The sequence below is a fragment of the Panulirus ornatus genome, chromosome 50 (assembly GCF_036320965.1).
Source record: "Panulirus ornatus isolate Po-2019 chromosome 50, ASM3632096v1, whole genome shotgun sequence".
NCBI classification, from domain to species: Eukaryota; Metazoa; Arthropoda; class Malacostraca; order Decapoda; family Palinuridae; genus Panulirus; species Panulirus ornatus.
Genome location: NC_092273.1, coordinates 9795925 through 9823424, shown reverse-complemented (window position 1 = coordinate 9823424; position 27500 = coordinate 9795925). Strand labels below are relative to the sequence as shown.

General features: G+C 47.8%; 1 protein-coding gene across 2 annotated transcripts in view; it reads left to right on the top strand.

The window, feature by feature from the left end:
- The window catches only part of LOC139764583 (monocarboxylate transporter 9-like), a 204747-nt gene that overhangs the window by 157346 nt on the left and 19901 nt on the right, over positions 1–27500 (top strand). The window contains exons 4-5 of one of the 2 annotated variants that reach the window (XM_071691388.1): positions 3525–3728; positions 7327–7496. In XM_071691388.1, the coding sequence (XP_071547489.1) occupies positions 3686–3728; positions 7327–7496 (213 nt within the window). In that variant the 5' untranslated portion in view covers positions 3525–3685. Of the gene's footprint in view, positions 1–3524; positions 3729–7326; positions 7497–7613; positions 7750–27500 lie in introns of those variants that run through there. The other variant, XM_071691389.1, reaches the window with a different exon arrangement.

Below are 27500 nucleotides of genomic sequence, written 5' to 3'. Positions count from 1 at the left end.
TGTGTGTTGTGTGGTGGTGTGTTGGTTTTTGGGGTTTGGTTGTGTTTTGGTGGTGTCTTCCATAGGAGAGAAAAAGGAGGAACATGTTGAGGTCAGAGACCTGGAAAAGGGAAAAAAGGTTTCACGCCATGCCCGACATTTTCTACATCACTGTCTGGAAAACGGCTCAAATTTGTGACTTTTGGTGGGTTTGTTGTGGGGTGTTTGTTTTGTGTTGGTGTTTGTTTTTAATCTAGGAAGATTCCTTTAAATCTAAAGTGTCTTTTAAAGGAGGGAATCGATTCGTAAGTGGTGAAGGAAGGGGTGAGTGGGTTTTTAATTTTTTAAAGTTTTCATTCGTAACGCCGAGCCTTTGGGGGTTTTATATTTTGTTTCAATTTATTAAAAATGTGGATCAAGCTTGTATTTTACAACGGGGGGGCCTAGTCATCGGTTTTTTTGGGGGTGGGGCAACGAAGACTGATTAACACTATAAAAGAGCAAGTGTATCTTAATTGGTATTTCCATATCATGGTGAGGAAGATAACAGACATGCTAATGACGGCCCTTAGAACCTATCTTTTGGGGCGGTTTGGTTTTTTCTTGCTCAAAGGGGGTGCCTTTTTTCTTTTCCTGTAGATGCGTGGGTACGGGCTCGGGTGGGGCTTGGACGGGCTCTGTGGTGGTGCTTTGGTACGGGCTCTGTGGTGGTGCTGTAGTACGGCCTCTGTGGTGATGGTGTGGTACGGGCTCTGTGGTGGTGCTGTGGTACGGGCCCCCTGGGTGAGCTTGGACGGGCTCTGTTGGTTTTGGTACGGGCTCTGTGGTGGTGGTTTGGTACGGCCTCTGTGGTGGTGCTGTGGTACGGGCTCTGTGGTGATGCTTTGGTACGGGCTCTGTGGTGGTGCTTTGGTACGGCCGGGGGTTTGGGGTTTGGTACGGGCTCTGTGGTGGTGCTTTTGGGACGGGGCCCTTTGGGGGTGTTTGGGACGGGGTCTGGGTGGGGCTGGGTACCTCTTGTGGCGTGTGGTAAAAAGGGCCTCGGGCCTTTTTGTGGTAACTCTTTGGTTTTTACATGTTTTTTAAGTGGGGACAGATGGGGTTTTCATATGGGGACGGGTTTAGTTTTATGGTCGGATGGCGACGTGTTTGGGGTTTTGTTGGGCAGGTAGTGGCGACGTGTTGGAGTGTGTGTGTTCAGGTAGTGGGGGACGGTTTGGGGTTTGGTCGGTATGGCACGTTTGGGGTGTGTCTAGTGGGGATGTGAGTGTTGTGGTCAGGGAGTGGGGACGTGTTAGTGTGTGGGCGGTAGTGGCGACGTTTAGTGTGTTGGCAGGGAGTGGCCTTTTTGAGTGGGTGGTCGGGTAGGCGACGGTTGGGGTGGGTTGGGGGGCAGGGAGTGGCGACGTGTTGGTGTGTGTGGTCAGTAGGGCACGTGTTGGTGGTTGGGCGGTAGTGGGGGACGTTTGGTGGGGCAGGTTGGGGACTGTTGGAGTTGTGGGGTCGTATGGGGACGTGTTGGAGTGTGCATGGTCGGAGTGGGGACTGTTGGAGGGGGTGTGGGCAGGTATGGGGACGTGTTGGAGGTGTGGGGCAGGTATTTGGGGACGTGTTGGGGTGTGTGGTCAGGGAGGGCACTTTGGAGTGTGGGTCAGGAGGGCACGGTTTTGGGTGTGATCAGGAATGGCGACGTGTGGTGGTGTGGCAGGTTGCACCTGGAGGGTAGGCAGTAGTGGCGACGTGTTGGAGTGTGTTTGGGCGGTTTGGGGACGTGTTGGGGGTGCAGGTCAGGGATGGCACTTTGGGGTGTGTTGGTCAGGGAGTGCGACTGTTGAGTTGCTTTGGGCAGGTAGGGGGACGTGTTGGGGTGTTGGGCGGGTATGGGGACGTGTTGGGGTGTTGGTCATCGGCGACTTTGGTGTGTGTGTGGGCATCGTGGGGACGTGTTGGTGTGTTGGGGTCATATGGCGACGTTTGGAGGGGTTGTGGTCAGTAGGGGCGACGTTTTGGGAGGTTAGGGGTCAGGTAGGGGCGACTTTTGGGAGGCAATGAAGTGTCCTTTTTGTCAAAGAACGCCCGGCTAAAATCGCACCCCCTTGTGGTACCCAAGGGGTCCGGTGTTGGGGTTCGAACGGGGGTTTAGACACGGGTGTACCCGCTGTGACCTCCTCTGACATGTAGCACTTATTCCCCTTGGGTTTTCCCCCACGTCTTTTCTACAGGAGTTCAGAGGTACACACCTGTTGGCCACTGCAGTGGCGTGGTTTGTCCAGAGCGGAAAAACTGGGCAGGTACTGGAGGCGTCAAACCTAACCAGATCTCGTCTGCCCCCACCACCACGGAGATTCCCCCTCCAAACCTGAGACGAAATGCCGTTCAAGGGACAGAAGAACGGGCCGAATTGAAGAGGGATGTTGGAGGAATCAATGGATTAGTCATCATGATGAAAGCATTTATTTAAATAATTTGGAAGAAAGGGGAAAAATCGTTGATTTTCACGGGGTCGAGCGCTAAGTCTCGACCCTGGCTGCGGCCAACCCACAGTAATCCACTTTTTTATCCCCCCAAAGGGTTTTCGATAGAATGGCACTGGGTTTTAATATATAATATATATATAAATTATATATATATATATATATATATATATATAATTAATATATAATATATATTAATAACACACACACACACAACACACCCATCGAGAGAAGAGAAGAGAACGAAACATCCCCATATAGGGTTTCACCCTTTTCTATAAAATGGAAAGGGGAAAGCACGTTTGACCCCCTGAGCAAGGAGGGGTTTTAGCTCTTTCTATGGGCTGAAAACATCCTGGGGGTGGGGGCGCACAAAACGGCATCCTTCCTCACCCATCTCACCCCCTCGCCTACACACGTGGGCGTGAGGGGGAAGCAAACCCTTTTCTCCACCTTGAGGGCCTGCAGGAGATGTGGGGGCCCAAAGGGGGAAGCAGTGTTGGAGAAGAAGGCCGCCCCAAACGGGGTTTAACCGTGTTTTAGAAATTTTTTTAAAAAAAAAAGTAAAAAAGAGGTTTATACTCCAATGTCAAGGATGACTGATAAGGGACGTCCTACTCCCCTGTCAAGGGAAATGAAAGGGGCCCACTCCAATGTCAAAGGGGAAAAAGATAAGGGGCGCCTACTCCCAAAGCAAAAGGGTGACTGTAAGGGGCGTCCCCCAATTCAAGGGGTGACGATAAGGACTCGGAAAAATAGATGATATCGTGAATGTTCGTCACGTACATTGTGTGTGAGTAAAGTGATATGTAGGCAACGATTTCCCTTAGCTTCATCCCTTCCCTTCCCTTCCCCCCTATACTGCTGACTGCGTCACGCCCCACCTCCCTCACTTCTTCAGGTATGTGGTAACACCCTTCCTGGCCCCCATGGCTGAGTGCATTCCCCAACACCCTTCCCTCTAGTCGTATGTAACCCTCTCCTCCTCACACTGTCATGCCCTTCCTGTATTGAGCTGATCTCGACGTGTCTGATTGATTTATATATATATATTTTTTTCTCCTCTTCCAGAATGGCCCGTCGAAGTAACCGATGAAGTTGAGTGGTGGTGGTAGCGGTGGTGTTGGTGGTGGTAGTGGGAGGACCCTATCATCGGAATCATTGCCTCCGTCAGCGCCGCCGTCATTACGAGCGTCGCCTCGCCCGGCAGGTCCCGCCGCTGGACAGTAGCTATGGTCATGGACGCCAAGACCCACAACTCCAACCCTCCACCAGGTAAGGAATGTCCTCCCCTCCCACCTTCTCTCCCGACGGGGCCGTGAGGACTGGGGTCCCCGTCTTGCCCCCAAGGGAGTGGGGAGATCGACGTGAGGCTTGCCAGGGACACAGTGAGATGCACGGCGAGGTGTGTCGTCATGCACACGAGATATGAAGAGCACTGAAGTGCGTTGGACCATCACGGTGATGGTAATGCTTTCACAACCTCTTAGCTGCTGCTGCTGCTGCTGCTGCTGCTGCTCCTCCTCCTCCTCCTCCTCCTCCTCCGTCTGTAGACAACATCCCTTCCGACCTCCTCCTCCTCCTCTTCCTTCTTCGTCACTAGGCACTGTCCCTCCCAGCTTCCTCCTCTTCCGTCACTAGGCATCATCCCTTCCGACCTCCTCCTCCTTCGTCAGTAGGTACTGACCCCTCCCAGCTTCCTCCTCTTCCGTCACTAGGCATCATCCCTATCGACCTCCTCCTCCTTCGTCAGTAGGTACTGACCCCTCCCAGCTTCCTCCTCTTCCGTCACTAGGCATCACCCTATCCGATCTCCTCCTCCTCTTCCCCCTCCGTCACTAGGCACCGTCCCTCTTAGCCTCCTCCTCCCCCGTCAGTGCGCACCGTACCTGCCAAACCCTCTCTTCCTCCTCCTTCGTCAGCAGGCACTGCCCCTCCCGACCTCCTCCTCCTCCTCCGCCGCCGCCTGCCTGCGGATGGTCACCAGGCCAGTATTGCTATTTTCAGATTGCTTCCTCCCCCTGGAGGAGGGGTGGTCCTCTTGGTAGAGTCGTGGTGTTCATGCTTTGGTAGCCGGGGAGGAGGGGCTGGTTTACTCTGCCAGCCAAACTATGTTGATGCTAGGCCTTGGTAGAGTAAGCTTCAGGTAAACTGTTAATGCATTACGATAGTGTGGTAGACTGTTGACGCTAGGGCTTGGTAAACTAGTCTTCAGGTAAACTATTAATGCATTACGATAGTGTGGTAGACTGTTGACGCTAGGCCTTGGTAAACTAGTCTTCAGGTAAACTATTAATGCATTAGGGTAGTGTGGTATAGACTGTTGACGCTAGGGCTTGGTAAACTAGTCTTCAGGTAAACTATTAATGCATTACGATAGTGTGGTAGACTGTTGACGCCAGGGCTTGGTAAACTAGTCTTCAGGTAAACTATTAATGCATTACGGTAGTGTGGTATAGACTGTTGACGCTAGGGCTTGGTAAACTAGTCTTCCGGTAAACTATTAATGCATTAGGGTAGTGTGGTATACACTGCTGATGCTTGGCTGAATAGGTTTAGCGTTGGACAAACTGTTGATATTCTGGTGTGGTTTACGTAAACCAGGTTTCTACGAGGGTGTAAACAGTAAACCTGTGTAGATGTTTGGGAAAACTTGGTTTGACATAAGGATGAGTTCAGTTAAATTTTCTTTAATTGACAAGAACTGTATGTGCTGTTTTTAATAAATTAAATTGTCTTGATACTATATATATATATATATATATATATATATATATATATATATATATATATATATATATATATATATATATATATATATATATATATGTGTTATGTGTTTGGCCCAGTCTCTCTCTCTCTCTCTCTCTCTCTCTCTCTCTCTCTCTCTCTCTCTCTCTCTCTCTCTCTCTGGCCTCATAAAAATTAATGATACACTCGTAAATAAAATTAACCCGACACCAGCTGTTTCATAGGTTTCATAGGCGGGAAACAAACAGTAAAAGAAAAAAAAAAAAACCTTCAGGCTGCAAACAAACACAGCAGTGTAAACAACTCCTGGCGATGTCGGGGAGACGGAGAGGTAAACTCAAACACACCTCCTCCTCCCGCCCTTCCCCTCCCGACCCCCCCCCCCCCCCAAGGCTGCCCCGTAAACTTAACGATCTTTTTTTGTTTTTTTCGGGTTGTGGGGTGGAGGGGGGGAGAAGGAGGTTGCGGTGGTTGTAGCAAGGTGTGGTAGGAAGGTAAACAACCCATGACGTCAGTGGTGGAGCGAAGAAGTAAACTTTCTCAAGTGTTATATAATGTTTTTGACTCGCTGTGGCGCGACGGTGCACGGGGTGGTGTGTGTGTGTGGGTGGGAGGTGGGTCTGTCTGCTGGCTGTCTGTCTGTCTTGTTCTGTCTGTCTCTGGAGTCTAGAATCACCCTCGAGCTTCACTAGGTGTTTAGAATCATCGACCCTTGTCTAGTTTAGAATCGCTGCCATGAACTAGCTCAAATTAGCGAGATTATCTAGTTTAGAATCACCAACCTTGCCCAGTTTAGAATCACCAACCTTGCCCAGTTTAGAATCACCAACCTTGCCCAGTTTAAATCACAACCTTTCCCCAGTTTAGAATCACTAACCTGAACTAGTTATTAGAATCCATTTTATGTTTTCGGGGGACACAGAGGGATGAAGGCACAAGTATGAGTAGACAAGTGTATAATTATGTTTACGTTGAAATGTATAGGGATGATACTGCTGTGTAGCTTTTTGTATATACCTTGTATTGGGGGGGGTTGGGGATTTTTCGTCTGTTTTTTGCGCTACCTCGCTAACCGGGGGGGACACGACAAATATATAATGTATATTAATAATAGTATATATATATTATATAATATAAATAAATAATATATATAATATATAATATTTTATTATAAAAAGTCTTTATCCTGTTCGGTTTTTGTTGAGGTAAACTTAATTTAGATCCTGTGGTGTAGCAAATGTAAACTCATAAAGACTGGGCCTTGTCGAATATCGGCACCCCGGAAGAATAAAGATCGAAAGAATACCCAAATATATTTGTTTTGACCACGGAAGGTAATCTTCAGGTAGGAGTTCCTTGAATGTCTTTACGTAAGTGTTGGAGATGAGGAAGTATGTTTACTGTGGAGTTTAGTTGGTCGGTGTGATGTTCTGGAGCCCAGGTGGTTTGTATGACACCCTCCTCACCCACGTACCACACTCGCTGACCTTCTGGTTCTACTAGTAGACCTTCAAGTTCCGTGAACCTCTTGAGTTCCACTGATCTCCAAGTTCCATTACCCTGTAAGTTCTACTGACCTTCAACTTCCATTAACCTCCAAGTTCCACTGACCTTCAACTTCTACTAGCCTCCCAACTTCCACTGACCTCTCAAGTGCCACTGACCTTCAAGTTCCACTGACCTCCAACTTCCACTAGCCTCCCAAGTTCCACTGGCCTCCCAAGTTCTACTGGCCTTCCAATTGCCACTGACCTTCAAGTTCCACTGACTCCAACTTCCACTAGCCTCCCAACTTCCACTAGCCTCCCAACTTCCACTGACCTCCCAAGTTCCATTGGCCTCCCAACTTCCACTGACCTTCCAAGTTCCACTGACATCCAAGTTCCACTGACCCTCTAGTTCCTCTGACCCAGAGTTCCAGTAGTGACCTTTAACTTCCAGTTTTTCTCTTCTAAAGCAATGTATTAGGTCACCAGGTTGATCATTCCACTTTAGATGTTGTATATATATATATGTATTGAATAATTGTACTACGTCTTAATACAGTTGTTGTAGCCTTGGATCGACCCCAGAGACCTTTGGTCGAAGCTGTTGATCTGAGACGGTTTGTCTGTTCCCGTAGGAGGGGGCTGGGTCGAGGCGAGCGACCAGGTGAGCGGGCCGAAGAAGGGTGAAGAAGGAGGCGGAGGCGCCCTCAAGAAGACCTCTAGAAGCCGCCTGAGACCGGAGAACATGGTGCCTCCTGACGGGGGCTGGGGCTGGGTCATCGTGCTGGCTAACTGCATCATCACGGTGAGTAATGTCAACAACGTCTTTCCCTTATCGTCCCACCGGTGACGCGCGGTCGTCTTTCATGGCCTCGCTCACACTGTCGGGAGATCCGACATATTTTCTTTTTTTTCTTATCAGGGAGGTACTGGAGAGATGATAAGGACGGCGTGGGAAGAACCAGGAGAGGTGATAAGGAGGAGGACTTCTTCTTCAGCGGGAGATTTCATCGTATCTTAGAAAAGACATTGAGGGGGGTCAGTGATTCGGAGAGGAGGTGAGTCATATGAGGTGCACTGGATGGGTTATGTCGTCCTGTTGTGTGGGAGAACGTGGGAAGGATAGACAACAAAGGGAGGGGGAGGTCGTTACTGGGACACCTCCAGAATGATTTCAGCCATTGTATGACGAGGGTCAGGTGTTTGCCTGGATAAAAAAAGGGCCAAAAGTGTTTGCCTTGAATGACCGGCGCGTTTTTTTTTTTTCCCCCCCCCCAAAATCAATCTATCCCCAAATCGCCAAAAATAGAAGCTAAAGCCTTTTCGTTTGAACGACACACTGGTGAACCTGGGGGTTAGGAAATGGGCAGGGTTGGTAGAACCGTCGTTGGAATTCTGTTTTTGTGTATTCATTTATTTTTTTATGGGAGGAAAAAAAGGGAGGGAAGGAGATAGAGAGGGAGGGAGGGATTCGAGGCTTCACAGACAGGTCGTGGTGCACGTGAGGTGTTCTTCTCTTCAACACATTACCCGCATGTGTGTCTTTCCACCTCGGCCTCAGGTGTGGTGTGGTTGCACGAACGGTGTTGCTAGCAGGCCTGGCTACTCGCATGCCTCCGTCTGTGCTGGATGTGTGAGGTTAGGGGGTGGGTGTCTGTCTCTCTCACCTGTGGTGCACGGGTGTGTCTCGCTCTCTCACACCTATGGTGCACGGGGAGCTAAGCTGTTCGTGCTGGTGGAGGAGGAAGGAAAGAGGGTTCAGTAGAACGCATCCTCACCCTCACCAGCCGTCCCACCGTTGCATAACCTTAACCGCTAAAGTCTCGGCTCGGGTGATGGATGAACCCCGCCCTCCACGTTCGACAGTTGGGAGAAGGGAGAGGAAAAAGAACCAAGGCCATTACACACACACAAGAAAAGGGATTATATATAAATATTAATTTTATTTAAAAAAAATAAAATAATTAATTGTAATTTTTTTTGACGTAAGAGGGGGGTGGGTTACTAGTAAAAAATGTCTTATTTTCATCAGGGGAACAAAAAAAATCATTTGAAAGGAAATAAATTAGTCCGTAACTTGACTTGGAAAAGCCCACTGGTAAAAGCGCTGAGTAAGTGGGTGTCCGTATGGGGCAAATGTCACCGCTTTTGGTTGGCCTAATTAGGGGGGGGCGGGGCCCCCCTTTTCTTTTTCCCCCCGCCCCTGAGGAAGAGAGGAAAGAAGGAGAGAGAGGAGGAGAAGGGGAGAGAGAAGGGGGAGAAGGTTATATTGCCGGGTTTTCCCCCCTATTCGTCTCAAGGTTAAAATCCCCCTTTATTTGAGGACGACCTCATGCATTTGGGGGGAATCCGCCGTGTGGAGATCCTTTAGGAGGGGGGAGGAGGGGAGCGCGCTACTGCTGGTGGTGGGGGAGGCGGGGGCGACGCGTTTTTGATGCCCGATGTTGACGGAGGTGATGTTTGCCCACGGGGGGGATGAGGTAGGAGGAGGGGACGGGGGTTTTTGGGGGAAAAGGGAAAAATGGTGGGGGTTTGGAGATATGTGTCCTTCATGGGAAGAGAAAGGGGGGAAAGGGGAAGGCTCCCCCCCCCACACACACAAAAACACTTACCACGCAACCCCCCCCTCTCCCTCCTTGAACACACACCTGTCGCATCTGCGCCCCACCTGTACCCCACCCAGCACCCCTAAACCAGCCCACCCCTTTTAAACCCCCCACCACCCCCTGTCTCATCTGGGGAGGCCACACCTGTACCCCCCACACGAGCACACCTTCGTCATCTGCAGCCACACCTGTCACCCCACACGCACGCACACCTGTCGTCATCTGTAGCCACATCTGTCGCCCCACACGCACCACATCTGTTGCCTCCCTGACATCTGCTCCAGATGGTGGTGCTTCAAGGTTCGTAATTCACTGAGGTCAGGAACTCCCCCTTGGAGTTCGCCAGTGGTAGTAGTCGAGAGAGGTCGATCAACTATATATATATATATATATATATATATTATATATATATATTATTATATATATATATATGCTCCCGTCCCCGTGTATTTCTTGATTCTGATTGTGTTATCCTGATGGAAGGGAAGGAAAGGGAGGGAGGGAGGTGTAAGGAAGGCAAAGGACAGGAAACGAGAGAGAGAGAGAGAGAGAGATGAGAGAGAGAGAGAGAGAGAGAGAGAGAGAGAGAGAGTTATATTGCCGGATTTCCCCCCTATGTCAGTCTCAAGGTTAATGTCCCCCTTCATTGGAGGACGACCTTCATGGCAGTAGGAGGGGGAATCCGCACGTGTGGAGATCCTTGAGGAGGAGGAGGAGGAGGAGCTGCTGCTACTGCTGCTGTGCGTGGCGGAGGCAGGGAAGCGACGCGTTCGATGCACCGATGTTGATCGTGAGGTGATGTTATGCCACACGGGACGGATGAGGTAGGAGGAGGAGGACGGGGTTGCGTGGAAAGAGGGAGAATAAGGTGGTGGGGTTAGGGAGATAGTGTGTCCTTCATGGGAAGAGAAAGGTGGGAGAAGGAGAAGGTCTCCCTCCCCACACACACACACACTTACCACGCATACCCACCCCCTCTCCCTCCTTGAACACACACCTGTCGTCATCTGCAGCCACACCTGTCACCCCACACGCACGCACACCTGTCGTCATCTGCAGGCACACCTGTCACCCACACGCACGCACACCTGTCGTCATCTGCAGCCACACCTGTCACCCCCACACGCACGCACACCTTTAGTCATCTGTAGCCACACCTGTCACTCATACGCACGCACACCTGTCGTCATCTGCAGCCACACCTGTCGCCCCACACGCACCACATCTGTTGCCTCGCTGACATCTGCTCCGGATGGTGGTGCTTCAAGGTTCGTAATTTCCACTGAGGTCAGGAACTCCCCCTTGGGAGTCGCCAGTGGTAGTAGTCGAGAGAGGTCGATCAACTATATATATATATATATATATATATATATATATATATATATATATATATGCTCCCCGTCCCCCGTGTATTCTGATTCTGATTGTGTTATCCTGATGGAAGGGAAGGAAAGGGAGGGAAGGAGGTGTAAGGAAGGCAAAGGACAGGAAACGAGAGAGAGAGAGAGAGAGAGAGAGAGAGAGAGAGAGAGAGAGAGAGAGAGAGAGAGAGAGAGAGAGAGACGCCACTTGACCCGGCCATCACCGCCTGCGTAACCATCCTGGAAGAGGGTTTGAATCGAATCGAATCCCAAATGATTATTTCTGATCGGAAGTTCAAGCAGAACCGAAGAGCATTATAGAGGAGTCCTTGTATGCTGACCTGACCTATGCCGGAGTGCTCATACGCAGTTAAGACGTGTATCAGATTACTCATACGCAATTAAGACATATCAGATTGCTCATACGCAATTAACACGTGTATCACATTACTCATACGCAATTAACAAGTGTATCAGATTACTCATACGCAATTGAGACGTATCAGATTGCTCATACGCAATTAAGACGCAATTGAAACGTGTATTTTATTACTCATACGCAATTAAGACTTGTATTTTATTACTCATACGCAACTGAGACGTGTATGTGATTACTCATATGCGATTAAGACGTATTTAATTACTAATACGCAATTAAGACGTGTATCAGATTGCTCATACGCAATTAAGACGTGTATCAGATTACTAATACGCAATTAAGACGTGTATCAGATTGCTCATACGCAATTAAGACGTGTATCAGATTGCTCATACGCAATTAAGACGTGTATCAGATTACTCATACGCAATTAAGACGTGTATCAGAGTACTCATACGCAATTAAGGCGTATATCAGATTATTCATACGCAATTAAGACGTGTATCAGATAACTCATACGCAATTAAGACGTATATCAGATTACTCATACGCAATTAAGACGTGTATCAGATTACTCATACGCAATTAAGACGTGTATCAGATTACTCATACGCAATTAAGACGTGTATCAGATTACTCATACGCAATTAAGACGTGTATCAGATTACTCATACGCAATTAACACGTGTATCACATTACTCATACGCAATTAAGACGTGTATCAGATTACTCATACGCAATTAACACGTGTATCACATTACTCATACGCAATTAAGACGTGTATCACATTACTCATACGCAATTAACACGTGTATCACATTACTCATACGCAATTAAGGCGTATATCAGATTACTCATACGCAATTAAGACGTGTATCAGATTACTCATACGCAATTAAGGCGTATATCAGATTACTCATACGCAATTAACACGTGTATCACATTACTCATACGCAATTAAGACGTGTATCAGATTACTCATACGCAATTAAGACGTGTATCAGATTACTCATACGCAATTAAGACGTGTATCAGATTACTCATACGCAATTAAGGCGTATATCAGATTACTCATACGCAATTAAGGCGTATATCAGATTACTCATACGCATTAAGACGTGTATCAGATTACTCATACGCATTAAGACGTGTATCAGATTACTCATACGCAATTAAGACGTGTATCAGATTACTCATACGCAATTAAGACGTGTATCAGATTACTCATACGCAATTAAGGCGTATATCAGATTACTCATACGCAATTAAGACGTGTATCAGATTACTCATACGCAATTAAGACGTGTATCAGATTACTCATACGCAATTAAGACGTGTATCAGATTACTCATACGCAATTAAGGCGTATATCAGATTACTCATACGCAATTAAGACGTGTATCAGATTACTCATACGCAATTAAGACGTGTATCAGATTACTCATACGCAATTAAGGCGTATATCAGATTACTCATACGCAATTAAGACGTGTATCAGATTACTCATACGCAATTAAGACGTGTATCAGATTACTCATACGCAATTAAGACAGATCAGATTGCTCATACGCAATTAACACGTGTATCACATTACTCATACGCAATTAAGACGTGTATCACATTACTCATACGCAATTGAGACGTGTATTTTATTACTCACACGCAATTAAGACGTGTATCAGATAACTCATACGCAATTAAGACGTATTTAATTACTCATACGCAATTAAGACGTGTATCAGATTACTCATACGCAATTAAGGCGTATATCAGATTACTCATACGCAATTAAGGCGTATATCAGATTACTCATACGCAATTAAGACGTGTATCAGATTACTCATACGCAATTAAGGCGTATATCAGATTACTCATACGCAATTAAGACTCGGGTTGTAAGGAGAGACTACGCAATATTAGACTGAGCCAATATGAATCCCACACAAGCCAAATTTAGGATGTTGCTGTCCCTTCTTGCTGGGTCGCTGAGTTTGCATGAGGGAAGGGTTAACACGTCTCATTCATGAGGTGGAGAAATGAGATCGAGGGAGAGGGAGGGAGTGAGGCGTCTCATTCATGAGGTGGAGAAATGAGATCGAGGGAGGGAGGGAGTGAGGCGTCTCATTCATGAGGTGGAGAAATGAGATCGAGGGAGGGAGGGAGTGAGGCGTCTCATTCATGAGGTGGAGAAATGAGATCGAGGGAGGGAGTGAGGCGTCTCATTCATGAGGTGGAGAATGAGATCGAGGGGAGGAGTGAGGTGTTGTGGACGGTTTGTGTGTGTAGGCGTCTCATTCATGAGGTGGAGAAATGAGATCTGAGGGAGGCGTCTCATTCATGAGGTGGAGAAATGAGATCGAGGGAGTGAGGCGTCTCATTCATGAGGTGGAGAAATGAGATCGAGGGAGGGAGGAGTGAGGCGTCTCATTCATGAGGTAGAGAAATGAGATCGAGGGAGGGAGGAGTGAGGCGTCCTCATTCATGAGGTAGAGAAATGAGATCGAGGGAGAGAGTGAGGCGTCCTCATTCATGAGGTAGAGAAATGAGATCGAGGGAGAGAGTGAGTGAGGCGTCTCATTCATGAGGTGGAGAAATGAGATCGAGGGAGAGAGTGAGTGAGGCGTCTCATTCATGAGGTGGAGAAATGAGATCGAGGGAGGGAGGGAGTGAGGCGTCTCATTCAATGAGGTGGAGAAATGAGATCGAGGGAGGGAGTGAGGCGTCTCATTCATGAGGTGGAGAAATGAGATCGAGGGAGGGAGGGAGTGAGGCGTCTCATTCATGAGGTGGAGAAATGAGATCGAGGGAGGGAGGGAGTGAGGCGTCTCATTCATGAGGTGGAGAGTTGAGATCGAGGGAGGGAGGGAGTGAGGCGTCTCATTCATGAGGTGGAGAAATGAGATCGAGGGAGGGAGGGAGTGAGGCGTCTCATTCATGAGGTGGAGAAATGAGATCGAGGGAGGGAGTGAGGCGTCTCATTCATGAGGTGGAGAAATGAGATCGAGGGAGGGAGTAAGTGAGGCGTCTCATTCATGAGGTGGAGAAATGAGATCGAGGGAGGGAGTGAGTGAGGCGTCTCATTCATGAGGTGGAGAAATGAGATCGAGGGAGTGAGGCGTCTCATTCATGAGGTGGAGAAATGAGATCGAGGGAGGGAGGGAGTGAGGCGTCTCATTCATGAGGTAGAGAAATGAGATCGAGGGAGGGAGTGAGGCGTCTCATTCATGAGGTAGAGAAATGAGATCGAGGGAGAGAGTGAGGCGTCTCATTCATAAGGTAGAGAAATGAGATCGAGGGAGAGAGTGAGTGAGGCGTCTCATTCATGAGGTGGAGAAATGAGATCGAGGGAGAGAGTGAGTGAGTGAGGCGTCTCATTCATGAGGTAGAGAAATGAGATCGAGGGAGGGAGGGAGTGAGGCGTCTCATTCATGAGGTGGAGAAATGAGATCGAGGGAGGAAGGGAGTGAGGCGTCTCATTCATGAGGTGGAGAAATGAGATCGAGGGAGAGAGTGAGGCGTCTCATTCATGAGGTAGAGAAATGAGATCGAGGGAGGGAGGGAGGGAGGCGTCTCATTCATGAGGTGGAGAAATGAGATCGAGGGAGGGAGGGAGTGAGGCGTCTCATTCATGAGGTAGAGAAATGAGATCGAGGGAGAGAGTGAGTGAGGCGTCTCATTCATGAGGTGGAGAAATGAGATCGAGGGAGGGAGTGAGGCGTCTCATTCATGAGGTAGAGAAATGAGATCGAGGGAGAGAGTGAAGCGCCACATATATAGGTACCTCTCTCTCTCTCTCTCTCTCTCTCTCTCTCTCTCTCTCTCTCTCTCTCTCTCTCTCTCTCTCTCTCTCTCTCTCTCTCTCAATCCCCCCAGCAGTGTGCTACGCCGGGGCTGGTCGTTGGCATTGTCTGGCCAAGTTACGGTAATGTAGGAATGTGTGAGGTACGATGGGGGGGTAGAGTCTGGTGAGGGGGGGTTCACCTCATCGATTTCAGAGAGAGAGAGAGAGAGAGAGAGAGAGAGAGAGAGAGGTTATGTTTACCTGTGTGTGTGTGTGTGTGTGACGATGAGGGAGTTTTCCACTCATGTTGCCCCGCCTCTTAACTTTGCATATACATATGTATTATATTCTTTAACTCCTATGTATACGCACACGCGCATCCCGACCTAAGTCTGCGTATCCATTTAACACCAAGCTCCGAGGGGGGAAGGAGGATGAGGATGAAGAACTGTTGGGATTGCCTGTGGGGCGGACTTTAACCGCATGGAGGTAGAATTTGAACCCATGTGGGCTCGACCTGAGGCGCTAGCAGGCCCAGGCTGACTCGTGGTGAGGTCTGTTACGCTTCTGGTGTGGTGGTGGGAGGAGGAGAAACCTCGAACTGTGTGTGCGTGTGTGTGTGGTGATGGTATAGTTTCCGATCCAATTGATCATCATTCACTTGTGCCAACTTCCAGTTGGCAGTCTCTTTTATTATCAATTGATTCTCGCTCGTAGATGACTTAATCGGGTCCTCTTTAATCCACTCACTAAGATCTGAGCGCGACTGACCTGAAACCTCTCCTCCTCCTCCTCCTCTTCTTCTTCTTCTTCCTCCTCCTCTTCTTCTTCTTCTTCTTCTTCTTCATCTTCTTCTTCTTCTTCTTCTTCTTCTTCATCTTCTTCTTCTTCTTCTTCTTCTTCTTCCTCCCCCCCTTCCTCCTCCTCCTCCTCCTCCTCCTCCTCCTCCTCCTCCTCGCGATCTTTGCTGTTAGAAATATCAAACATTAAGGGTTGGCCTCATAATCGCCAGACAGTCCTTTGTCCCGCGAGATTACCATGTGACGTCAGTTTACCCAAAGTCCTTGTTTACCATCAGGCGAGAGACTTGCAGACAGGCAGGCAAACATTGGGGTAGGTAGGTGAGCAGGCAAACATTGAGGTAGGTAGGTGAGCAGGCAAACATTGAGGTAGGTAGGTGAGCAGGCAAACATTGAGGTAGGTAGGTGAGCAGGCAAACATTGAGGTAGGTAGGTGAGCAGGCAAACATTGGGGTAGGTAGGTGAGCAGGCAAACATTGAGGTAGGTAGGTGAGCAGGCAAACATTGGGGTAGGTAGGTGAGCAGGCAAACATTGAGGTAGGTAGGTGAGCAGGCAAACATTGAGGTAGGTGAGCAGGCAAACATTGAGGTAGGTAGGTGAGCAGGCAAACATTGGGGTAGGTAGGTGAGCAGGCAAACATTGGGGTAGGTAGCTGAGCAGGCAAACATTGAGGTAGGTAGGTGAGCAGGCAAACATTGGGGTAGGTAGGTGAGCAGGCAAACATTGAGGTAGGTAGGTGAGCAGGCAAACATTGAGGTAGGTAGGTGAGCAGGCAAACATTGAGGTAGGTAGGTGAGCAGGCAAACATTGAGGTAGGTAGGTGAGCAGGCAAACAGGTAAGAAGGTAAACAGGGAACAGGTAGGTAGGCAAACGGGGAGATAGGTAGGTAAACAGTGAGGCAGTTAGGTAGGTAGGCAAACAGGGAGGCAGATAGGTAGGTAGACAAACGGAGGTAGATAGGTAGACAAACAGGGAGGGAGGTAGGCAGGCAAACAGGGAGGCAGGTAGGTAAACAGTTAGGCAGTTAGGCAAACAAGGAGGTAGGTAGGCAAACAGGAAGGCAGACAAGTACAGATGATGGACACAGATGCACCACTCATAACTCACGATATTGTCTCATTAATTATGAGTGTGGTGGCAAGAAAGTGCAAGAGGGTAGATGGGAACATTTTTTAATACTGTGTCTGGCACATTTTGTCTTTAAAGGCCCAGGATCCATTGTCTCAAGATGTCTGGTACACATTTTAAAGGCGAGGGAGCCATTGTCTGAAGATGTCTGGTACACATTTTAAAGGCGAGGGAGCCATTGTCTGATGATGTCTGGTACACATTTTAAAGGCGAGGGAGCCATTGTCTGAAGATGTCTGGTACACATTTTAAAGGCCCTGGAGCCATTGTCTGAAGATGTCTGGTACACATTTTAAAGGCCCAGGAGCCATTGTCTGAAGATGTCTGGTCCATTTTAAAGGCGAGGGAGCCATTGTCTGAAGATGTTTGGTCCACATTTTAAAGGCCTAGGAGCCATTGTCTGAAGATGTTTGGTCCACATTTTAAAGGCCCAGGAGCCATTGTCTGAAGATGTGTGGTCTACATTTGAAAGGCCCAGGAGCCATTGTCTGAAGATGTGTGGTCCATTTTAAAGGCCCTGGAGCCATTGTCTGAAGATGTCTGGTCCACATTTTTGAAGGCCCAGGAGCCATTGTCTGAAGATGTGTGGTCCACATTTTAAAGGCCCAGGAGCCATTGTCTGAAGATGTGTGGTCTACATTTGAAAGGCCCAAGAGCCATTGTCTGAAGATGTGTGGTCCACATTTTAAAGGCCCAGGGAGCAATTGTCTAAAGATGTTTGGTCCACATTTTAAAGGCCCGTGAGCCAGTGTTGCCAATCACGTCTGGACTGTACCTTTAAGGCCGTCTGTGGTGAAGGTGGCGGACCCACGTGTAGCTAAAGTGGGTCAGAGGAGCAGGCATCCAAGGGGAGGGAGGGAGGAGGAGGGGGACGAGTGTCAGACCGTCTTTGGTGAGGGGGAGGTGGACTTGCCTTCCCTCGGGATAACGTCCCGCACGTGGGACGGGGACGTGCTTTACACACACACACACACACACACACACACACACACACACACCACTTGGAGTCACCGTATCCATTTGTTGATCGTGGAACGCGGGCCTCATGGTCTCCCTAGGTTGCAGAGGCAGTCATTCTTATCCCCTCAGTCTCTCGTGGTCTTTGGTGTGCAGGACATAAAGGTCTTCGAGGAGGGACATTCTCATCCTTTCTCAAGGTCTTTGACAAGCAGAAGATTAAGGTCTTCACAGTGTTGGATATTCTGATCTTCTCTCGGGGTTATTGGTTAAGAGGACGTAAGGTCTTCAAGAAGGTTTATTCTCTTCTTTACTCAAGGCCTTTGAGGCGCAGGATGTAAAGATCTTCGAGGAGGATATTCTCAACTCTCTCTCTCTCTCTCTCTCTCTCTCTCTCTCTCTCTCTCTCTCTCTCTCTCTCTCTCTCTCTCTCTCTCTCAAGTCTCTCTCTCTCTCTCTCTCTCTCTCTCTCTCTCTCTCTCTCTCTCTCTCTCTCTCTCTCTCTCTCTCTCTCTCTCTCTCTCTCTCTCTCTCTCTCTCAAGGTCTCTTTGACGTGCAGGACTTGAGGTCTTCAAGGAGGATATTCTCTTCTTTGCTCGGGGCCTTTGACGACCAGGACCACAGAGATCTTCGAGTAGGATATTCTGCTCCTCTCTCGAGGTCTTTGACGTGCAGGACCCTCTCCATCTGCACGAACAAGACACGCGGGCCTCCTCCTCCTCCTCCTCCTCCTCCTCCTCCTCCTGTCGCAGTACGTGGAATGGGGTCGTTCGACGCGCCCCTTTCCTTCCCGGAATCAACTTTTTTTTTCTCCCTGTCTGTCGTTCGTAGACCAGGACGCTCCTCCTCCTCCTCCTCCTCCTCCCTCGGACATTCATGAGGTCTTTCTCTGTAGGTCTGGTCTGCGATCCTCGCCTCTGCAGGTCATCACAGACCAGGATGTTCTTCCCGCTCCTCTTCAGGTCATAGAGGAGGTCGTCACCTTGACCTCTCTTTCATTCCTTTTATAGGTCGTAAAGCCACAGAGCAGGTCACTCACATCTTACCTGAGGGTCAAATTGTTCTCAGGTTTGCAGGTCACTTGACCTGCCATAAGGATGGAGGTCACTGATCAGGTCATACGTCCTCATGTCTTCAGGTCACAAATCAGGTCATGAATCCTGCGTTCATGTCTGCAGGTCTGTCACCCTACCCCCCCAGGGACCGTAGTTCATAAAGCAGGTCACACACCCTCTTCCCTGGTCATAGAGCGGGTCACACACCCTTTTTCCGTAGGTTCGACAGGTCACGCAACACCTAGGTCAGCGTCAGACCCCAGTCTTTCCCCACTCCCTTCCCTCAGGTAGCCTGGGAAGGAATCGTACACCGAGCATACCTTTCCCACCTCCCAAAAAAACAAACCCCGTTTTCTAATGTCTGTCTGGACCCAAGTGTCGTACCAGAGGCTGCAAGAGAGCACCTGAAGTGGCATAGGAGGAGGAGGAAGAGGAGGAAGGGAGTGAGTGCCATGGTTAGGGAGGAGTGGGAGGAAGAGAGGAGAGGATAGGAGGAGGAGGATGAAGTGAGGCCATGGTTAGGGAGGGGTGGGAGGAAGAGAGGAGAGGATAGGAGGAGGAGGATGAAGTGAGGCCATGGTTAGGGAGGAGTGGGAGGAAGAGAGGAGAGGATAGGAGGAGGAGGAGGAGGAGGATGAAGTGAGGCCATGGTTAGGGAGGAGTGGGAGGAAGAGAGGAGAGGATAGGAGGAGGAGGAGGAGGAGGATGAAGTGAGGCCATGGTTAGGGAGGAGTGGGAGGAAGAGAGGAGAGGATAGGAGGAGGAGGAGGAGGGGATGGTGGTGTTGGTGAGGTGGGGTGAGGGGACTACATAAACCCCCTGAGTGTGGGTGGCATGGTTTTTCCGGGAGGGTCATTGTCATTACCAACGAAGGAAGAGGAAGAGACTCACAAAAGGGCCTTTATATACCGAATATATACCTAATTATTCCTTTTATTCCCACACAAAAATCAGGAAAAAAAAGAAAGGGGGGGAAGGGGGATCTGTGTCGGGTTTGCAGGTCTCTTTTTTGGCAGCACTGGTGAACGGGGGTTAGTGGTTTCGGCGGTGGCAACACTACGCGCTACTGGGGGAAAAAGGAGGGAGGGAGAGGGTTCCTCAAAGCTGTTTTCTTCTGGCAACAGTGGTTGACGGTCGGTGGTGGACCTTCAGTATATAAACTCCCATTTTCTATTCAATATTATGGTATATATATTTCACAAATGTCATTATATTTCCAGGTGTTGTTTGCAAGATACATCAACCCGTTGTTGTGTAGCAGTTTCAGCAGTTGTGCAATTTGGATTAATTGGCTCTCGATTGATAAATGATTTGAAATGTCAACGTTAGATACTAAAATATTTCTTTCTTTTAAACTGTTCGCCATTTCCCGCGTTAGCGAGGTAGCGTTAGGAACAGAGGACTGGGCCTTTTTTGGAATATCCTCACCTGGCCCCCCTCTGTTCCTTCTTTTGGAAAATTAAAAAAAAAAAAAAACGAGAGGGGAGGATTTCCAGCCCCCCGCTCCCTCCCCTTTTAGTCGCCTTCTACGACACGCAGGGAATACGTGGGAAGTATTCTTAATCCCCTATCCCCAAATATATATATATATATATATATATATATATATATATATATATATATATATATATATATATATATATATATATCAAGTAATTGTTTGATGAATTGATTTGTTCTTTCAGCTTTGTGATTTGATTTGGTTTATTTGAAATTCTGTCAGATTTTCGTTTAGGTGAGTTTGTTTTGATCTTCAGTTCCAACAACACTATATTATGAGCAATCACGTGACGTCGTGCTGATCCAAAGATTCTGAATATCCAGCTCACCCTAATCTTTAAAAGCTCTTGTATGATTAGTTACCTGGTAACTATTATGACCTCCCAGTAATGTAATACCTCAGCTGTGTATTTTTCAGTCTGGCAACTGAGTGGCGGGAGTTTGGGCTTTCAAATATTGAGATCTTCGGGAAATGTTGACCCTGATATTGAGATCTTCGGGAAATATTGACCCTCGCATTAGGCTTCTGATATTTGAGATCTTCGGCAAATACTGAACCTCGCATCGGGCTTCTGATATTTGAGATCTTCGGGAAATATTGACCCGCGCATTGGCTTCAAATATCGATATATTCGGGAAATAATATTGACCTTCGCGTTGGGCTTCTGATATTGAGATCACCTGGAAGTATTGACCCGCTCGTTGGCTTCTGAAACTAAGATCGGGAAATATTGATCCGCGCGTTTGTTTATCCACCAGAGAAATGGTTCTTGGTTCTTTTCCCCATCACTGTAGTGTGTGTGCTTTTGAGTTTCACTGGCAACGGATGATGATGCGTCTTCGTGTGTGTGTGTGTGTGTGTGTGTGTGTGTGTGTGTGTGTGTTGTGTGTGTGTGTGTGTGTGTTGTGTGTGTGTGTTGCGTGTGTGTTGTGTGTGTGTGTGTGTGCTTACAGCATGTTGGTTGATGCCACAGTGTAGGAGGTGGTAGATAGCATATGTTTATCCTGGAGCTGATGATCGGCTTGTCGATGCATTTATGTTTTTTGCTGGGTTGGTGATGGATTTAGTTTGTTTCCCTCGTCTCCTTTGTTTTCCTAAAACTCCTCCTCTTCCTCCAACTCCTCCTCCTCCTCCTCTTCTTCTTCTTCTTCTTCTTCTTCTTCTTCTTCTTCTTCTTCCTCTTCTTCCTCTTTCTCCTCTTCCTCTTTCTCCTCTTCACCCTCTTCTTCCTCCTCTTCCTCTTTCTCCTCCTCCTCTTTCTCCTCCTCCTCTTCTTCCTCTTTCTCCTTTTCCTCTTTCTCCTTCTCCTCTTCCTCTTTCTCCTTCTCCTCTTCCTCTTTCTCCTCCTCTTCTCCTCCTCCTCTTCTTCTTCCTCTTTCTCCTCCTCCTCCTGGCATGTGCACAAGCAGGAGGAGACGTGATAACGCAATCCCTGCTGGGGGGGCTGTGTTCTCCCTCCCATGTTATTGATATTTCTCTCTCTCTCTCTCTCTCTCTCTCTCTCTCTCTCTCTCTCTCTCTCTCTCTCTCTCTCTCTCTCTCTCTCTCTCTCTCTCTGGCCCCCAAGCACATGTCAGGGGGTTATAAAAGTGGCGGTCCAGGGAGCTGGCCCTCTCTCTCTCTCTCTCTCTCTCTCTCTCTCTCTCTCTCTCTCTCTCTCTCTCTCTCTCTCTCTCTCTCTCTCTCCCTCTCTCCCTTGCCCGTCCTGTCTAGAGTTAACTTCCCCAGGAGGAGCCACCCAGCTGTGCCGCGAGACGGGGTGAGGGGTGAGGGAGGTACATTCGGCTTTTTCCCGTGGGGCCCCCGCAGCAGCGGGGCACCTGCTGGTCACCTCGAAGCCTCTCCTCACCTGGGGCAGGACGTCGAGATGGTCCTGACTTGTGTCACGACGGGTCATGACCTTATCGTAGGAGGTCAAAAGGGGGAGAGAGGAAAATTCTTCTCTGCAACACAGGGGAATCCTGCTTCGTACCAGAATTCACTGCTCAGTAATTCCTCCTTTGCAACACAGACAATACTGCTTTGCAACACACAGTGAATCCTGCTTTGGAACACAGACGATCCTGTCTTGCAACACAGACAATCCTGCCTTGCAACACAAACAATCCTGCCTTGCAACGCAGACAATCCTGCCTTGCAACGCAGACAATCCTGCCTTGCAACACAAACAATCCTGCCTTGCAACGCAGACAATCCTGCCTTGCAATACAAACAATCCTGCCTTGCAACGCAGACAATCCTGTCTTGCAACACAAACAGTCTTGCTTTACTACAGAAACGATCCTGCCTTGCAACACAAACATCTTGCTTTGCTACATAAACAATCCTGAGAGAGAGAGAGAGAGAGAGAGAGAGAGAGAGAGAGAGAGAGAGAGAGAGAGAGAGAGATTCTTTAAAACGTTCGGTGTCATTAGGGGAAAAAGAGAAAAAAAACGCAGAATGATTTGTAACCAAGTATGAAAAAGTGCGGATTAGAGAGAGAGAGAGAGAGAGAGAGAGAGAGAGAGAGAGAGAGAGAGAGAGAGAGAGAGAGAGAGATAATTGCCTGGCCGGACCAGACAGTCTTCGCAGCTCACGCGAACAAACACTCGGGGAAAGTCGGCTTTTCGGGAGAAGTTGTGCTCCAGCCGCTCTGGGGGGTAAAGTGAACATCTTTATAAAAGTTTTTAGGACGAACTCAGAGCACAGGGGAGAGAGAGAGAGAGAGAGAGAGAGAGAGAGAGAGAGAGAGAGAGAGAGAGTTGAAACGCATTTGTAAGTCACTGACATGATTGGCGCGTGAGTCCTTTTCGTTTTCTTATGCATCCTTATCAACACAGAAAATTTCTGGGATGCGAACGGAATTTTTTTTTTTCTATCCCGGGTGCCTCATTAGTTAATTATTCGTGTCAACTTTGCAGCTCACGGACGGGTGTGTGTGTGATAGATTGCCTTTTGGACGTCATCAAAAACTGACTGGCGAAGATTTTAGAAAGATTTTTGTATATAAAAAGAAGACACGCTCATTTCTTATAGATTAGTATCTTTATTAGTAATGAAGCTCTTTAGGGCGACTAATACCAACCTTGTAATGTAATAATGACCAATGCACCCTAAATGAAATAGACGTTAAGTGATGATTAGATTGGGACTATATAAAAGTGAGGAAAAGTAGATAAGTGTTCATAAACACGCATAGGCTACGTTGAGATGGACGCCCGATAGATGGCAGCACGTACCTAGCGGGAGATTTGGGTGGCTGAGGATACACAATATATATATTTTCATTGCCCGTGGGTTGTTAGGGATGGAAAATGTCCCTGTTTTGGGACAGACATAAAGTGGAATGTCAGGTCAGACCACGGGATACTACAGGCGGGTGGCAAGCGCTGAAATCAAGCTAAGATGATACGATACATGGTTCTGTAGATGTAAAATGAGCTAAGAGCTGTTCGATGCAGGATTATTGTAGTTGAGGATACTAGGAGAGAGGATGCAAGATTTAAGGGAGAGGATACAAGATTAAAGGAGAGGATACAAGATTTAAGGAGAGGATACAAGATTTAAGGGAGAGAATATAAGAGTTAAGGGAGAGGATACAAGATATACGGGAGTGGATGCAAGAGTTAAGGGAGGCGATATAAAAGTTAAGGAAGGGGATGCAAGACTTAAGGAAAAGGATTGTATTACTTAAGTGAGAGGATATAGGAGTTAAGGGAGACGAAGCTTATAATTGCCGATGTTCTTATCATTTCCCAGAGACTTTGATTCTTTTCCCCTCAAATCTTACGTAAAAAAAAGACAGTACTGTGTACTGAGTGGGGAGTTTACTGTATACAGTGGACACGGAGGAGGGAGGAAGTGGCTGAGGTGCGAGTGGGGAGTTTACTGTATACAGTGGACACGGAGGAGGGAGGAAGTGGCTGAGGTGCGAGTGGGGAGTTTACTGTATACAGTGGCCACGGAGGAGGGAGGAAGTGGCTGAGGTGCGAGTGGGGAGTTTACTGTATACAGTGGACGCGGAGGAGGGAGGAAGTGGCTGAGGTGCGAGTGGGGAGTTTACTGTATACAGTGGACGCGGAGGAGGGAGGAGGTGGCTGAGGTGCGTGTCAGGGAAGGGATCCCGCCCTACCAGGCAGGTGCTGTCCAGCGGGGAGTGAGTGAGGGGTGGGAGATCATGTTGGTAAAGTCCTCTCCCCGTGGGGGGCTCCTGCTGCTGCTGCTGTTTCCTACCCGCCTCTCTGCAAGTTCCTGTCGCTGCGTCATCATTTCCACCCCTTTGTCTACGTTACACACACACACACACACACACACACACACACACACACACACGACCTGTGCCCGTAATGGCACGTCAGAGAACGGGCTCTTGTCATTGACAGGAAGGAACCCGGGTTATCCATGCTTGGACCTAGCGAGAATTTCTCTCTCTCTCTCTCTCTCTCTCTCTCTCTCTCTCTCTCTCTCTCTCTCTCTCTCTCTCTCTCTCTCCACACAAACACATTCAGTGATTTATCTGCTAATTTCCTGCTATGTTGTTTTATCTTTGCCCTTTTTTAGGTGCTGTGTCCTCCCACTTCTCTTGTCTCCATATCGCTGTGGTCCTAAGCCTCCTCTGTGTCTCTCTCTCGTGTTCTTAGATCTTTGTTCTTTCATCTTTATCTCCAGTTCCTGAGCTCGTCTTTGTCCCACAGCACCTGTGGACGCCTCCACCTGTATTTAACGGATCATTTCTTCAATAGGGAGCATTGTTTATACCCATCTGTCGCGTTATTTGATCGTTTTTTTTTTTTTTTTTTAAGAATTAGAAAATGGGGTGAAATGGAGCCATGTTGTGTGTTTCAGGGAGCGCGGGCGATGTGTTTTGTGGTTTGGTCGGTTGTGTTCTTTGATGACGGGTCACGAGTGTGCACACACACACACACACACACACACACACACACACACACGGGGCGTTTTTTGCCCCCAGATTATGTGTTTGTCTCGCAAAAGCCGTACGATGCGATATCTTGACAATAATATTATGATCGCTGGCAACTTTTTGATCCCTATGGTTTTTTTTTTTTTTTTTGCATCCAATATTCACCATAACGTGTTCCATTGATCTGATGTGTTTTATATTTGTTTTATTTTCTTTTGTGTTTGTGTGTGTGTGTGTGTGTGTGTGTGTGTGTGTGTGTGTGTGTGAGAGAGAGAAATAAGTACAAACCATAGTCTTAAGAACTGATATGGACAGTTGCGATCTGTACGAAATTGGTTTAGTTCAAGATATGGCCATTTTGTGAATAGTAATAGTTATTGTAGAGTGTATGGCCCCCCCATCACCATTGCGCCAGCCTGCCTATGTACGCCAAGCGGTAAACTGTCTTAGATTATGGGTTTAGTGTGTGTGTGTGTGTGTGTGTGTAATTGCGTGTTTGCTTAATTGTGATTACCCATTCGTGTAGATGGAGGGAGGGAGTTCTAAACTCGTAGGGGGCCCCCCCATATCTTGTGTGATTATCTATCTATACGGGCACGGGGGAAGGGGGTTCTACGATTATCTATTTGTACGGGGCACGGGGGGAGAGGGAGTTTACACTCTCGGGGGCTTCATATCTTGTGTAATTAGCTAATTGTAAGGTAAGGGGAGGGGATTTTACTCTCTCGGGGCCCCATTTTTTACAGTATGGGGAGAGGAGGAGGAGGAAGGGTTGGTGGGGAGGCTTTCCACACTCGTGGGGTACCCCTATCTCCCTTGTGTGTGTGTGTGTGTGTGTGTGTATGTGTCTGTGTGTGAGGGGGGGATAGAGAGAAGAGGGGAGGGGAGCTGATCAGGTAGATTACAGTCGCTACTGTGGCAACAAGTGACGCTTAGCTGTGACCGATGTTCTCTGAAATTGAAACCAAGTTGACGTCAAGGGTTTCCTCCCTCCCTCTCCTCCCTCTCCCACGACGGCGCTGAGAGGTTGGGGGTTCGGGGGTTAGGTGGGGTAGGCGGGGCACGGGAAGTGATGGAGAGGGGGACCCAGGGCCAGAGCCTGAGCACGTGAGGCACCGCCCGCCGGCAAGAGAGAGAGAGAGAGAGAGAGAGAGAGAGAGAGAGAGAGAGGCAGACGTCTGTCCTGGGAATAGCATCAAGGACGCGGCTGGATGGAGCATGGTTCATTGGGTACAATCCCCCCCCCCCCCCCCGGAAAAATCCGGTGGAGACGAGCCGTTTCCAGTTCACGTAAACTTTCTTTTATTTTTTTTAAAAAATGTAATGGAACATTCTATTAAACATGGACGTGTGTGTGTGTGTGTAAGATTTGAATGTACGTGATGTAAGGTTGTGGTGCTGTCGTCATGCTAAGCCACGGGCCTGGACGGTATAGTATATAACAAATTTGAATTAATTAATTTGAATAAATGATTAAGCTGCACTGGTGGACTGCATATACCCTCGGGGCTTCTTGGGGTGGAGTATCATACGGCTGGCAGCGCGTTACGAAGGGTCACGTGACGGAGAACTTAGTTTTTTTTTTTGTTTTGTTTTTTTCCCTTTAGATATTAACTGCTATTACGAATTGTGGCGCTCATTTTGCATAATCCTTTAAAATCTAAGAATGTCTCTAACTTCAGGTAATCATACCGACCAGAAAATGCACCTTCGCAGGGCATATTTCTTGAAATTATTTAATGTCCTTTGCCGATCAATGCGGAATGACACGGGGGCGGCTTGCAATGTAAAAGGGCATAGTTCACCTATGTCTCCTTTCATAAAAATCGGCACTACGTTAGTTCTCCATTATGCCACGGGGACACACCACGGTCAAGCATTGGATTTTCACTTTGTCATAGGACTCAACATCGTATGACGGGGTAAGACTCACGCGCAAAGCCAGCTTTTTATTTTTATTTTTTAATGATTCTCGTTTTCTACTGTCTTTTCATAATGTTATTTCAGTTGCTTCCACCGTACTAGTGTGTGAGTTCTAGAAAAAAAATAAAGAACTCGATTGTTTAATGGTATATGTTAATCATTTAAAATCTGACGCTCTGTATTTCACATATAGTCATGTATTTTATTCACTATTCCACTCATAGTTTTTATAGTATTACAGTTTGAAAATGGACTTATCATTTTCTGTCTTTAATGAGTATATGAAATTATCGGGAGTGTATATATATATATATATATATGAAATTATCGGAAGTATGTATATATATCCTTCGATTTATTTGTGATGTTTTTGTCATAATTCCTTTGTTCCTCGAACCTTATTCATTCTTGGCTG